Source organism: Dermacentor variabilis, chromosome 1, assembly GCF_050947875.1.
Source record: "Dermacentor variabilis isolate Ectoservices chromosome 1, ASM5094787v1, whole genome shotgun sequence".
Classification (NCBI taxonomy): Eukaryota; Metazoa; Arthropoda; class Arachnida; order Ixodida; family Ixodidae; genus Dermacentor; species Dermacentor variabilis.
Window position 1 is genome coordinate 285,952,254 of NC_134568.1, and position 14,045 is coordinate 285,966,298.

At 48.8% G+C, this 14,045-nt stretch overlaps 1 protein-coding gene across 6 annotated transcripts in view; it reads right to left on the bottom strand.

Annotated features, from left to right (window-relative positions):
• Pde1c (Phosphodiesterase 1c) overlaps nt 1-14,045 on the bottom strand; it is a 658,667-nt gene that overhangs the window by 65,511 nt on the left and 579,111 nt on the right. For all 6 annotated transcript variants that reach the window (XM_075677462.1, XM_075677482.1, XM_075677476.1 and 3 more), the window contains one exon: nt 2,404-2,629. In XM_075677462.1, coding sequence (XP_075533577.1) covers nt 2,404-2,629 — 226 coding nt within the window. The remainder of the gene's footprint in view (nt 1-2,403; nt 2,630-14,045) is intronic.

Below are 14,045 nucleotides of genomic sequence, written 5' to 3' on the forward strand. Positions count from 1 at the left end.
GCGACACGCCGCACGCGCCAAGAGCCCGCGCGGCAGACATGCGCGGGCAAGTCCACAGTCGCGTTTTACGGCACGCGGCAACGGCCCGTGGAGTCCCGTGTTGTCTCGTTCCGTTCGATACTTCTCGTGACAACGCGCTCTCCATTCTGCCCATTTCGTGTTCCATCGGAGGCGTCTGTGTTTCTTCGCGCCAGTGCCGGCCACGCTCAGGCATGTCGGATACGGACGTGGAGCTACTAGTGACTGTGAACCCTATCATACTTATTTATTTGTTGTTTACTTGTGCGACGCGGACGTGCCAGAAAGCGGACGAGAAAGTTTTGGATGCGGTACAGGGACACTGAGGGCCAGGCGCACACTCTGCTTCCCCGCCTTCACCAGTTAACTGTCATGCCAAACTGCTGTCCAATAATGTGCCAGCGGTTGGCGCGCAGCTCCTTCTCCTTAAAATCGACGTTCGATTTGTCATAGAGGCAAGCATATCCGCGAACGGTTTCCAAAAATGCCTTCATTGCGAGCTGACTTCGTCGACGTCTCGGTGGCGGTGTGGGAAGGCTTAAAAACAGCCCCCTTGAGTGGAAACGGCCTCTGAGATTTTACGACGCGCGTGTCACTGTTTATTCTCAGAGTCCATAGATTATGATTCTTTGCTTATGCGAGAGGTGGCGCACGACAGCGTGGCTCGCGGCTCGTGAAGAGGAAGAGAAATTCAGCCATAATGAAGCACAGAGCGCTATGGGGATACAATAGGTATGAGGTCCTCCGAGGTATGTGGAAAGGTGTAATGGTACCAGGGCTTACTTTTGGAAATGAGGTTGTTTGCTTTAAATCAGGGGTACAATCAGGACTCGACGGGAACCAAAGGTCAGTGGGTCACCTCGCATTGGGCGCTCACGGGAAGACTACAAATGAAGCTGTACAGGGTGATATGGGCTGGACTAGTCTTGAAGTGAGGGAAGCTCGCAGTAAAATTGAGTATGAAGAACGGCTGAGAAATATGGAAGAAATTAAATGGGCTGGGAGAGTGTTCAGGTACCTGCATAGGAAAAACATTGATGCACAGTGGAGCAAAAGAACTAGGAAGCTTACCAGCAAGTATGCGGCCTGTAGGGTGGGCAACACAGCAACAAAGAAGGTCAAGCGGAAAGACAGAGAGGCTGAATTAATCTCATGGGTGGCGGCAATGGAAAAGAAACCTGCCATGAGTAACTACTTAAGAGGAAAAAAAGAAATTAGGAAAGAAACTATTTATGATAACTCAAAGGGAAGCTCATTACTTTTCGAAGCGAAATCGGGATGCCTTAGAACACGCACCTATAAAGCGAGATATAAGAAGGAAGAAGAAGCATGTGCTTGCTGCGGTAAAGCTAGGGAAACTATGGAGCATGTTTGATTAGAATGTGAAGACGTCTACCCAGCGGTCGATTTAGGCACCACTGGCCTTCTCCTTGAAGCCCTTGGGTTCAGCGAGAGCAGTGGTAAAGTAAACATGTCCGCAATAGGCATTTGTAAGAGGCGATTGGAGGATTGGTGGACGAAAAGTAGGGAAGCGACAAAAGACGGAGACGTACAAAAGCACAGTTCGCACTAGGGGATCAGAAATTCGGATGTAGTAGTTCATAGTGTTTTTTCTTCTTTTTTTATTGTTTAACCTAGGTAGCTAGACATTAGGAAGTATAATAGCGAGAGCTTGGTGGCGCAATCCACCGCCCCATTCCTAAGGGGACGCTCATAACATAAATCCATCCATCCATCGCTTCTTATTGGTGCTCCTCTTGCGGCTGCCGCGAAGAAATGGGTCTCACACCCATTCGCGCATTTGCCGCGCGTTGCTGCCGCTTTTCGTGAAACTTGCGGCGCGCGACAGCACCGGTCGCTGCGCGCGGCGTGTCGCGCGCGTTTTTGTCGCTAGTGTGGACGTACGTTTACAGGCTGCAAAAAAAAAAGCGGTTTCCTGTGAACGAAAACAGTTGGCACTTGCTCAGAATCTGTTACAATGGTATACCAGGACTCGCTTCAGACTACCGAGAGCTCTTACGAATATATTATTTGCCTAGAAATTTAACGTGCGCTTGACCAAAACAAGTGCAGCAATGTGGAATCTTACCGACTAACGCGGTTGCGTTTCTTTTGACGCCGGATTTTCTTTTTTCCCATACGGAGTAATGATTAAATTCCCAGTGTCATTAAAAAGAAATCTGATCTGCCGTCGTTGTCGACGAGAAAGTTTTCCGATTCCGACGCACGAACAAATGACGATCGGGTGATCCGCGGTACATGCGATTAATCCTGTAGTGGGCAGCGCCACGGCGTTAAGTAACTGCTCCCACGCGCCAGACGCACTGTCGCCGCCACGCGATGAGGATGGATCGCCCCGCGCGTGCGTCTGTAGTGCGTGCCGACCTGTTTGCGGCTTTGTCGCAGGCCTCCAGCGTGTCGACAGGCGGCAGCGGCCGGGCGTCGCCCAGTGCTCCGTGGCTCTTGCCGTTGCGGCGCTCGCCGGCGGCCGCCTCCGTCTCGGCATCGTCCTCGTTTTGGCGGCCGCCCTCGTCGCACTGCTCGCCAGCCTTCTCGCGCACAACCGTGGCCACGCGGGGCTGGAAGCGACGCACCACCACCGTGCCCGGCTCTGCAATGGAACGGTTCGCACGCGCAAGCACGTTGGTAAGATCGTGATGAGGACGAGCTGGTTCACATTTAGAACTGAGGTTAAACAGCGCGAACAGGACACCAGGAAACAAGTACCACAGAAAAGCGCTGACTGCCAAGTGAAATTTTATTTGAAATTGTGGTATTTGTTTCCTCGTGTCCTTGTTTTATTCGCGCTGTTTAATCTCGGTTCTATACGCACACAGGGCGATGCGAAGAGTGTCGTGTCGTCTATGTTACAGAGGGGAGCAGCCCCAGAAAAAACCGGACTCGGTGACAGTGCTGCGCAACTCCGCACGCGCGCACCTGGTTACACCAGAGTCGAGTTCCGTGTCGGCTCTCTCTATTACCCTATAGATATTCATGTGCGTCATACCAACGTAAACGGGCAATAAAATGGCAACCACGTGAAACGTATCTCAGAAGTAACTTCGGCGTCAGCGCGTTCGTTCACGGTTCGTGATGACCGTGATGTAATGCAGGGTCAATTATGTTCAGCGTAATTACCGATAAAGGCAGGAACCGCCTTTCATTTGGCCGCGGTGAAAGCGTGAATACCGTGCAGCGCGAAATGAACGCCCCGACGCCGGCCGGGCGACTCCGAGCCAAAGCTATGTATACTTTGTATACCTACATAGCTTTGTATGCTATATGTATACTTGCCGATTGATGAGGTAGGAAGGCACATCGCACGGACGCGCCAGACGGGGCTAAGTCAGGCAGAAGAGAACTCGTCTTTAGCGACTTTATGTCACCGGCATCGACGGCAGAAAGGGACTGCCCTCGATGGGAAGCCGGTGTATTTCTGTCTATGGGGTCATGCGACTCAAGGCAATGCTACCGTTGCACGAGACAATGACAACGTGCTACGACTGTCAATAATTTAAATTCATTCTGGCGTTTTACGTGCAAAAACCGAGATATGATTATGAGGCATGCCGCAGTGTGGCACTCCGGATTAATTTTAACCACCTGGGATTCTTCAACGTCCACGCAATGCACGGTACACGGGCGTTATTGCATTTCGTCCGCATCGAAATGCGGCCGCCGCGGTCGGGATTTGATCCCGCGACCTCCTGCTTAGCAGCGCAACGCCAAAGCCACTAAGCGACCACGACGGGTTACGACTGTCACCAATATTTTTAGTCGGAATTTCGGGAGGTGGTACCGTCCGGGAAGAAGCAGGGCTGGCTACCTCGAGAGGAAGGGCGCATGGGCTTTCGTTCGAAATATGAGCCGTTTCCGTGCCGGGGAGCGGTTTGATATACTCTACACATATGAGTGTTCGCACGTGTTCTACGCACTGCGCTGGGGCCTGAAGTTCAGAGTGACAGCCTATTTATTGCGCATTTAGTTACTTACATATATACGCGCCGCATTTCGATGGGGGCGAAATGCGAAAACACCCGTGTGCTTAGATTTAGGTGCACGTTAAAGAACCCCAGGTGGTCAAAATTTCCGGAGTCCTCCACTACGGCGTGCCTCATAATCAGAAAGTGGTTTTGGCACGTAAAACCCCAAATATTATTATTATTACATATATACGTAGATAGCTGTGTCACCTCTCCTTTTTTTTTTGCCTGCTAGTGTACAAGCTGTTGTGTGTTGACTGGAACGTATGCTGATTTGTATAGAATAGCTCTATTCTATGGCTGTTCGTGTTTGTTTTGTCATGTGATGTAGAAATCGCCGTGCCATGTGACTGCTAAGAAAAAAGAAAAAAAAGTCGCAGTTTCGCCCGAAAGCTTGCGAAGCATTGATGACTATAGAAAAGTATTAGACTACATATACACGAAGTGAGCTTCATGGTTTTATCGGCCGTATAAATTACAATAAATAATCGCTTACTAATTAAATTAGCAAGCACGGTGTCACGCGCGCACACGCAAACGTGAACAGATTTCACTCTATGACGACGGACACTCGCTGTCACAACGCTGGTGTGATGAAGAGCGCAGCGAACGCTTCTGCTGCCTTTCGCTTCAATGCTTCTCCGAAACTTGAGACTGGTCATCCAGCACTACGCATGCGCAAAGACATCGCACGTGGAGCCACCAGCCATCTCTGGTCGCCCTGACCCTTAAACCTGCCGGAGGTTACCTCCAGTATAGGGCGCGGGCTGCAGACGGCCGGGCTAGAGAAGGAGACGGGGACTCCCGTGCCCCTCCTCCTCCTCCGCCTTGCGCGAGCTTTATGAATGGACCTTCGTAATTGGACGCAGATCAAGCCGCCATCCTTCTCGGCTCATCAGCGCACGCTTACCCTCGCACTCGCAGCATACGGCTCGAGGGGCGCCAGAGGATCTTAACGCGCTTGATCTTCATAAGGAACTTCACGGCAACGTCGATGCTTCGCCTAGAGTGTCCATATATCACAATAAAAGATATTCGCGAATAATAACAAAGCAGTCTCATATCATATATACTCACGCGTCTTTCGATCTTGCAGAAACGTTTAGTTTTTAGACGTCAGTTGGCTTGAGGAAAAATTACGGCCGATTAAACGCACTTGCTGGAGTCAACGTTCAGCGAAGCTTACAAAATTGCCTTGGTTGAACGTCATAGCACGGTTTTGCTTGCTTTGGGAAAGGACACAGACACTGCTCGGCGCCGTCAGCAACATGGCGCATCTACAATTGCACCACAAGACAACACACAGACGCTGCTCGGCGCGGCAGCAGCAGCGAGCGAATTGATCTTCATGCTGCGTCTCGCTTCAACTCCAACTAAGCGCCGAAAGCACAGCGCATACGAAGCCACCAGCACTCGGCGCACTTTGTCCAGATCGCAGATCGCTTTCAAGATACGGGCTCCCACGCGGCGTACGCAGCAGCCGCCGGTAGTGGCAGGCTAAGTCCCAGTTTGACCTTGGCTGAGCTTGAAGGTCAGATTTACGGAACAGGCGTCTTCTGGGTTTGTGCCTGGAGCAGCAGAGCTATCGCTCTGAAAGTTCATCGAAACTTTTGAATTAAATGCTATGAAAAGGGACACGTCATGCGTGTCGTTTTATTTTATTTCCAAGTACGCATAAGGAACTCGTCACGTTCTTGTACCATCGCAAAAGTTTTGCGCTCTTTGGCATCGCGGTGACGCGCATGTAACTATCTGTTCGTGTTCTGCACCGCATTTTGCAGCATAGCGAACGCGTGCCTGCCCGCGAGGATGGCGAGACACGGATACCCCCCTCCCTAAACGCGACCCACGTGGCCCACGCGACGGCGGATTACACTGACTCCGGGATCCACCCAGTTTCGATCACAGCTCCACCATCTCTGGCCGGGATGGACCCATGTTTCTCGGCAAGAAAGTGACAGAGCAGACGCGCCGAATTCCAGGTAGAAAATGAAAGCTTGGTTTGAATAAAGCAATTATGTGCTCAAAGATGTATATATGCCACAGTAAGAATATTTTGGCAACATTTGTTGTCTCACTGCGTAATTCCGCAGAGGTCAGGGGCGGTCACCGGCACAATGGCGGTAGGACACGTGGCACACATGACTTCATAAGCCGATTCCTTATACCGAATGTTTCAGCGAACACTTTCCAATTTTTTTAAAAAATATTGCCTGTGGCAGATAGCAGAATTCTGGTTCATGAGGTGGCCTACTCGAAGAGGCGGACACTCCTTGCACAAAAAATTGAGATGCATGATCGACTAATTGCCAGAAATTCACTAATTAAGCTTTTAACTAGTTACCTTATGACACATATTGCAATTTACAAATACTAGCCGGGGAATCCGCGAAGCGGATCCACTTGAAACAAATTCTCAGGGTAACACCAGTTTCGAGATATTTATTGCCGAACTTTGCGGAGAAACGCATCGTCGTTCCAGTTACTTTTGTTCTTCAATGAATAAAACGAGTTCTTGTTAAGAAACTAAGTGGAACAAAAGTGAATATTTACCGCAAGTGTAACGGCGCATATCTTGTAAAAATAGATGGAACCTTGCCATATACAGTTTCGCTGTAAAATGATACATGGATCCGCGAGGTATAGCGTCAGGAGTGGTACCGATATCTGGCTTTCGAAAAGTAAATAAACAAATAAATAAATAAATAAATAAATAAATAAATAAATAAATAAATACAGACAGAAAGAAAGAAAGGAATGAATAAAAAGAGAAGAATGAGATGAGAGAAAGGAAAGGTCTTCTCAAGTATAATCATACTGCAAAAAAAAAAAGAAAGAAAGACGATTGATGATTTAGTTAATTTTTTTCTTTTTGCCTTACCTTATATCACTCTTAAAAAATAAATTAAGGCCAATGTATAATACACGTTCTAAATAAAAATAAGACCAACGATGACATGCACGTTGTTCTTGTGAATTCGTTTTGTTGTAAAATAGCAATTTGCAGGTTACACTGAAGTTCATGTTCATGGCTGGGCGGAGCCTATACACAGACCGGGCCCATGTGGCACGTACTGTCAAGATCGCCTCCCGTCGCCGGCGACCCTGGCACTGGCTGAGTTCCGAATGCGCACGGCAAAGCGGCAAACCTTATGTTACGTGCACCCTAGTGGCACGGGCCAACCAATGACGACAAAGAACTGCAGCTTCGCCATTGCGGACTCTTTATCGGCCGCTACTATACTGTATATGGACGGTATTTTAAGCTGCGGTCATGTGGAGCAAAGCGCGTCATCCTCCATCGTGCCTAGAAATAAACGCACGTTAAAAGCAAGAGTCCCCAACAGAGAGACCCCATATCTATCTCTGGGGACTTTCTGGCATTCCCTCGACCCATCTATGCAACTGCGGCTGTTACCTGCGAAATGAGGAAACAATGCTGTGCCCCTTACGCTTGGGCGTTGCATTCACCAAAGCCTATGCATGTTTGATTGGAATGGCTAATAGCGCCGAGTGCAATGCCTGTTTTGTCGAGGAGACTATAGAATATCTACTGTGCTACTGCCCATCTTTTGAAAATGAAAGACGTGATTTCTGCACAGCCCTCACTCAGTTAGTTAGAAAACCGTTCACATTGAACAAGATCTTGGGACAATGGCCTCGCATATCGCAGCTACAAAAGGCCACAAAAGCGCTGCTGCAATATTTGAAAGCTACCGGATTGAGTCACCGTCAGTGATCCGGATTGAGTGAGCGATCGATATCCCCAGTACACTTTCTCTTCTTCTTTTAATATTTCACCCCCTTTTTCCCTTTCCCCAGTGTAGGCTAGCCAGCCGGGCTCAGTCCTGGTTAACCTCTATGCCTTTCATTTATCATTTGCTCTCTCGCTATCTGGCTCGGGCAAGCACGAGAAAGAAGCTCTCGTCCATTTTAGTGTTTCTTGTTAAACTTGACGGTTGCCCGAGCAGCATTTCTCAAGGATGCATAGAAACATTACGGGGCGTATAAGTAGCCGGGCAAATGGAAGATACTCATTAGCTCCTTTGTCTGTATATATATGATATACATTTGTGCCGTGCAAGTGCCACAAAAGAAAAAAAAATGTTGCCTAATGGTCAGGGCCATGGCTGTTGAGCTGGGGGCGGATGTTCGATCCAACCATCGGGCACTTGCAATTTTTAATTTTAATAGAAGAGGCCCAAAGGAACGCGTGACAGGAACCTACCTACAGCTACCACAAAGTGCTTGGAATGAGCCAAAAAATTAAAAAAAACTGCATATGCAGTGACATCAGTGGACAGCGCCACATGACATGCAGTCATATTCGCAGTGTGTTGCGCAGTGTCACTCTTAGTAAACATTTGCAGCGCAGCTCGACAAATCTGCTCGTCACTGTGAGGATGCACTCAGTATTGGTGTGCAGTCGGTGCAGCCAATAAGCGTGCACTTTGGTTCGGACCCAGCCCGAGACATAGATTCGGGCGGGCCGACCAATGCCATCAGCCCGATCACCCGCGCAGAGGTGCGCAAGGGGTTGGAGAGAGAGAGAGCGAGAGAGAGAGAGAGAGAGAGAGAGAGATTAATATAGGAAGGCAGGGATGTTAACCAGTCAAGGGTCTGGTTGGCTACCCTACGCTGGGGGAAGGGTTAAGGGGAAGAATACAGCTGGGAAGTACCTATAACATGTAGATCGTTCTTTACTGCAGCGCTTACAACCGACATCGTCCGTTGTGCGTGCTGTAGCATAAGAACGCACGCGTCAGTCTTAAAAGAGCTTCCGAAACTTGGCACGCCAGAATTACCGCGTAAACGTCAACAAAAATAAAGATAAGAATAAGAATATACAATCCGACATAAGTGGACTTGTACTCATAAACAGTGCTGATGAGCAAATACCAGTCGCAAAGTGCTCAGGCGTCATGTTCTGCGAACGGACAGATATACAAGGAAGAAACGAAACTATACATATAGAATGCGACATTAAGCGCCTTAAAGGTGAGCTACTCTAGTTGAAGTTCAATGTTATTCACGTTTGCGGCAGCTTTCTTTTTTCTTTTTGCACTCCCACTTTTTGGCAACGAAAAAAAAACTACACACCTATGCTCGGCTGCAATAGTTCAGCGGCGTGCGGCTGCTGAGCACGAGGTCACGTGTTCGACCCCCGGCAACAGCGGTCGCATTTCGATCGGGGTGGAATGCAAAAAATACACGGTGCCCTCGGTGCACCTTAAATAATCCCAGGTGGTCGAAATTAACCGGGACGAAGCCCTTTTGATCGCCGCGGCGTCCCCCAGAGCCCGCGTGTCGCTTCGAGACGTTAAATATCACAATTTCAATTACACCGCGCGGAAAGAATAATCATATTTAACAAAAGAAATGCTTTCTACGATGCGGCACAATCTGATCTGCAAATTTGTACGCTCTCACTAACACGGCTGAGCCCATTACTCCGTTACAGCCAAGGACACTACCGTATCACTGACGCCGCAAAACGTCCGCCTGCGACGCACGCCAATACTTATGACGATGAACTGTTTGCCACGCCACTTACCCCAGAGTATCAGCGAGCCATATTTTCCCACGCTAATGTACTCTTGTCTATGACAGCATTGTTGCTTTCAACTAAACTGCACGAAGGAAGTTTAACAGTGTACTCGATGCATAATGTAGTAAAAAAATGCGTGAAGTAAAAATGCGTCCATTCCGAAAACTTTGACCACCACCTTGGGATCTTGGACGAGCACTCAATACACGACACACGGGCGCTTTTTGTCTTCCTCCCGCGTTGGAGTGCGGCCGCCGCGGCCGGGATTCGAGCTCGCGACTTCGCGCTTAGCAGCGCAACGCGCTAGCCTCCAAGACACCACGGCGGGTATCACGTGCGATTGCATAAATACAAGTGCGCTTGCAAGATGAAATACATGTAGTCATCTGTTCCGTTGTTTTCATTTTGTCCCTCTCTCATAAATGCGGGCTTATTTGGAAGAAGCACAACTTGTACGCGATAACATATGTACTTAACCCAACTTTTTCTTTTCTTATTTCACGATGGGTGTGCTGAATAGAAAGGATTTGAATTTGCCATCTCTTTATTTCTGCGCCGTTCACAGCCCCTAACAGAGGTTCGCATTGGTAACCGGTTTCATATCTAAGCAGCTGCCATGCTCCCAGCGGGCGCATGCATGAAGTTTTCAGGGTGCACGAGGACTCCAGTGCGCTTATTGATTTGCCTTTGTCCTATAGCTGTACCCTTGCAAAGAACAATGCACCCAACTTCGAAAGGTCACTGCCACACTGTCTGGTTACTCCCGCAATGCTTTCTTGTTCTCTCTAATTGTGCACTACTGCCTCGCTACAGAATCACAAAGTGCGGCGAGGGCAAACTCTGCCGTAGGAGACCACACAATTCCGGAGAACGGGAAGTCCGAGCCGCGCCATAAGAAACCGAAGCGGCACCCAGGCATGCAAGAGAGGCACATGCGCCGATGTCCCAAGGCCGATGAAGAAAAAGGAGACGCAGAGGGAACCGACGGAGTCCAAGCGGTTGCCACAAAGCTCGCTAAGCGAATTCAGGCGCCAGCTATAGCTCAGACAGGAGAGGAGCGCGCCCGAATTAGAGAACTCCTTTCTTTTCCCCTCCCACATCAGTGGCAAGCGAAATGGGCATTCTATGCATTGTGTCCCCAAGCGCTATGGCAGAAACGGCACAAGTGAGCAGCACTGCTGGCCTCATATATACGAGGCTGCTCTAAGCCCCTCATGCACATAGCATACACGAGGCCGGCCGAGCGAGGGCTATCAACCAAGTTCCGGTCACTGATGTAGCTCGCCCTTTCGATTTCGCCACGCGGCTAGGCCAGTGGCTCCGTCGGAAATTCAGCCCCCCCCCCCCCCAAATCGTGTGACGAGACAACTTGGGCGCTCTTTGCCGAACGAGCGCCTGTTTTCTGCCGCCGTCTACAGAGGGACTGGAAAAGGGCTCCGCCCGCTGCTCGGCGTCTCGCCTCGGTATACATTGCCACGGAGCCACCGTTGCAGCTGGTGCTGCACGCGCCGAGTCGCCCGCGAAAAGAAAATCTCGTCGGCAAAAACTGTGACCCGAAATTATTTGTTCCGCGAGCGCCAGTGTTAAGTCAACCTAAACCCTGACTTGCTAATTTTTCCGGAAACCGATTTGCTTTGCTTCACATTCCAGGTAGCGTATGCAGTGCGCTCTCGCGGCGCGTTAATACAGGGGGTACTGCCATGACGCAGCGATGCGCGACCAAGTTCAACGCAGACATATAGTATGTGTGTCGCATATGTACAGTGTATAAGCCGTTTTCAACAAATTTAACGAACTGGTTGACGACACCGTTGGTAGCGTTGCGCTGGTGAGTAACAAGAGATGCCATTTAATGAGTTTATAGCGACTAGATGTAGATCGAGCAAGTTAGTAGGTGTCGATATTACTGAAAGGCAGGCGCGCACACGCGGACACAAGACGGAAGGCAAAATACAACACAAGGACGGTGTTCGTGTTGTCTGTTTCGTTCCGTCTTGTGTCCTTGTCTGCATGCCTTAATTTCAGCAGCGTGCATTTAATAAGTCCCGCATAACACTTGCTGTTTGTGAAGACTTAAGAACTGTCACCTCGTGATCTGTTTTAGGAGTGCCGCTCTAACTTAAATCCTCGTGTTAGTATTTTCACACGTCTGTGCATATATAAGGCAGCCGGCGTCTCCGACGAGCGCCGTCATGTAATCCTGATCAATAATAATAATAATAATAATAATAATAATAATAATAATAATAATAATAATAATAATAATAATAATAATAATAATAATAATAATAATAATAATAATAATAATAATAATGTAAACATATGAAGTCAAATCATAACCAGTCATCGACTATCGAGGAGCACAAATGGAAATGATTGAAGTCGCGTTAGCTTATTTCTACAGAATGGAAGAAAAGAAGAAAAAGGGACACATGAAATTTTATCTAGAATTCGTAATCGAAACATGTACAACTACAGTTCAGGCCCTGTATTCACAAAAATACTCTTGCGCTAAAATTTTTCGTAACCGCACTTGCCAGTCAGATGTGATGTTGGAGATATTATTAGCGGAGGCGACCGGCCAATGGCAAGCAGCTCTTATGAACAAAAAGTTTTGTGAATTCGGCCCCAGCTTCACAACGCTGGGCGCCTACAGCGTGAAAACTTGCCAATTTATAGATTACAAAGAGCGAGCTCGACTATACGTAAACGTTCCGCTGACTCGACACAACGCTTGAGCTCCGAATAAACATATGTGACTTCAGGCAATTCCTCGACGCTTTTTGCAGAGCGACGGTTTCAGAATAGCGAACCAAACGAACACAAGGAAACACGACGCGTTTCTACACATCATTCAATATGATGGCTGATCAAATGTCTAGATAGAGAGACGGACGTCCGGTTGGCTACCCTGCACGGGGTAGCCAACATGATAGTATATTCTAGTGGCCTTTTCTAGGAGCCTTTTCCGCAACCATCTCGCTGACGGAGCTGCCAGATTCGCCCATGATAATTCACAGTGCATGGTTGCTCATTCCAATATCAAGAAAAAACGCCACTAAGGAACTTCGTCCAATTGCTCCCGACATCACGCTTGCTTTAGAAGACTGCAGAGAATTCCAACCGTCGTTTGTTACTGCTTCATCCGTCACTGCAGCTGCGATTACCATCAGCCCTCTCCCGGTGCGACGAACGTCTAAAATAAATAAGCTGACCGGGGAAGCCGGGCGGAATCAGGGGTCGAGCAAGTTCTTCCTCTATATGGCCGAAAATAATTGGGCGGGTGACATATCCACATTTACACCGTAGAAGCGAAGGCTCTGGAAATCGTGTCCAGAACGCGACATTAGTGCACGAGTAATCCAACCAGGCGGACCACTTAAGCCAACATGCAGTCACTCAGCATACAGTGTGTTAGAAAGGCGAGTAGCGGCAGTGTTCGTAAAGGGGAGTATAAGGCGCTTGGTGCTACTGAAAAAAAAAAAAAACAAGAAGGTTAGCAAAGCTTGCATTGAATTTAGCTAGCCAAAGTATACGACCTTTAGCACATGCCCAAAATACGAGGTACATTTCTGGAGAAAAGACGGGGAATGCGGGAGATGGCAATTCAAGACGATGAGCAAAACGTGAACAAGGTGAATGCAGGAGCCAACGTTTCGACAAGTGGACTTGTCTTCTTCAAGGCGACATATGCTTTCCTCGCCACAGTATTCCTCGCCACAGGTACATTTCTGTGACTTATAAGTCACTTTTCAACTATGCAGTTGTAAATGTGTGTTGGCCACTGCGGAAGCAGAATGACCTAGGTAATTTCTTCGTCGTGAAAACCTTAAAAGTCACGGTAAAGACCAGTCCACGCCTGGTGTACCTTCAGAGAAAAGCTCCACGACCTCTTCGGCAACCGCATTGGTCGTCAGCACATCGCGGAAAAGGACCTTGCAACCCGCGTCCCACAAAGTGGCCCATGTGCCGAAGGGCATATCGCTGATGACACGTTTAACGTGCTCGCCTACGGCAATGTGTCCACCATTGAAGCCGTAATCAAGAAATGTCGCCGGTTTGAACAAGCCAAGAGTCATCGAATCACGCGTCAGTTTGCCCGGCTTACCGCCGCAACGTGGTTTTTCCGACGTATTCCGCACTTCCGACGCGACCGCAAGCCTACGACAACTTTCTACGCATTGTTCGTCGTCAGCTGGAGGCCGTATATCCTTCACTGTCTTCACCGACGCAACTTTCCTCTGAAGTCTACCGAAAAAATCTGCGCCAGCAATTTTATTGATCCAGGCCGTCGTCAGGCAAGAGTTTGCATTCAACCTGCTTTCTCTCTGAATACTGCCGTCGATAAACCAGGTTCCACGCTCCGTTCACGTCGTCACCCATGTGGTGCACCAGGATTTCGGAAGTCTGCTTGGACAACTGCCGACGAATGACCATATGTTTCTGCTGCAGCCGGACTGGTCACGCTGCTCGCCACTGTCGCAGCAGTTGGAGTT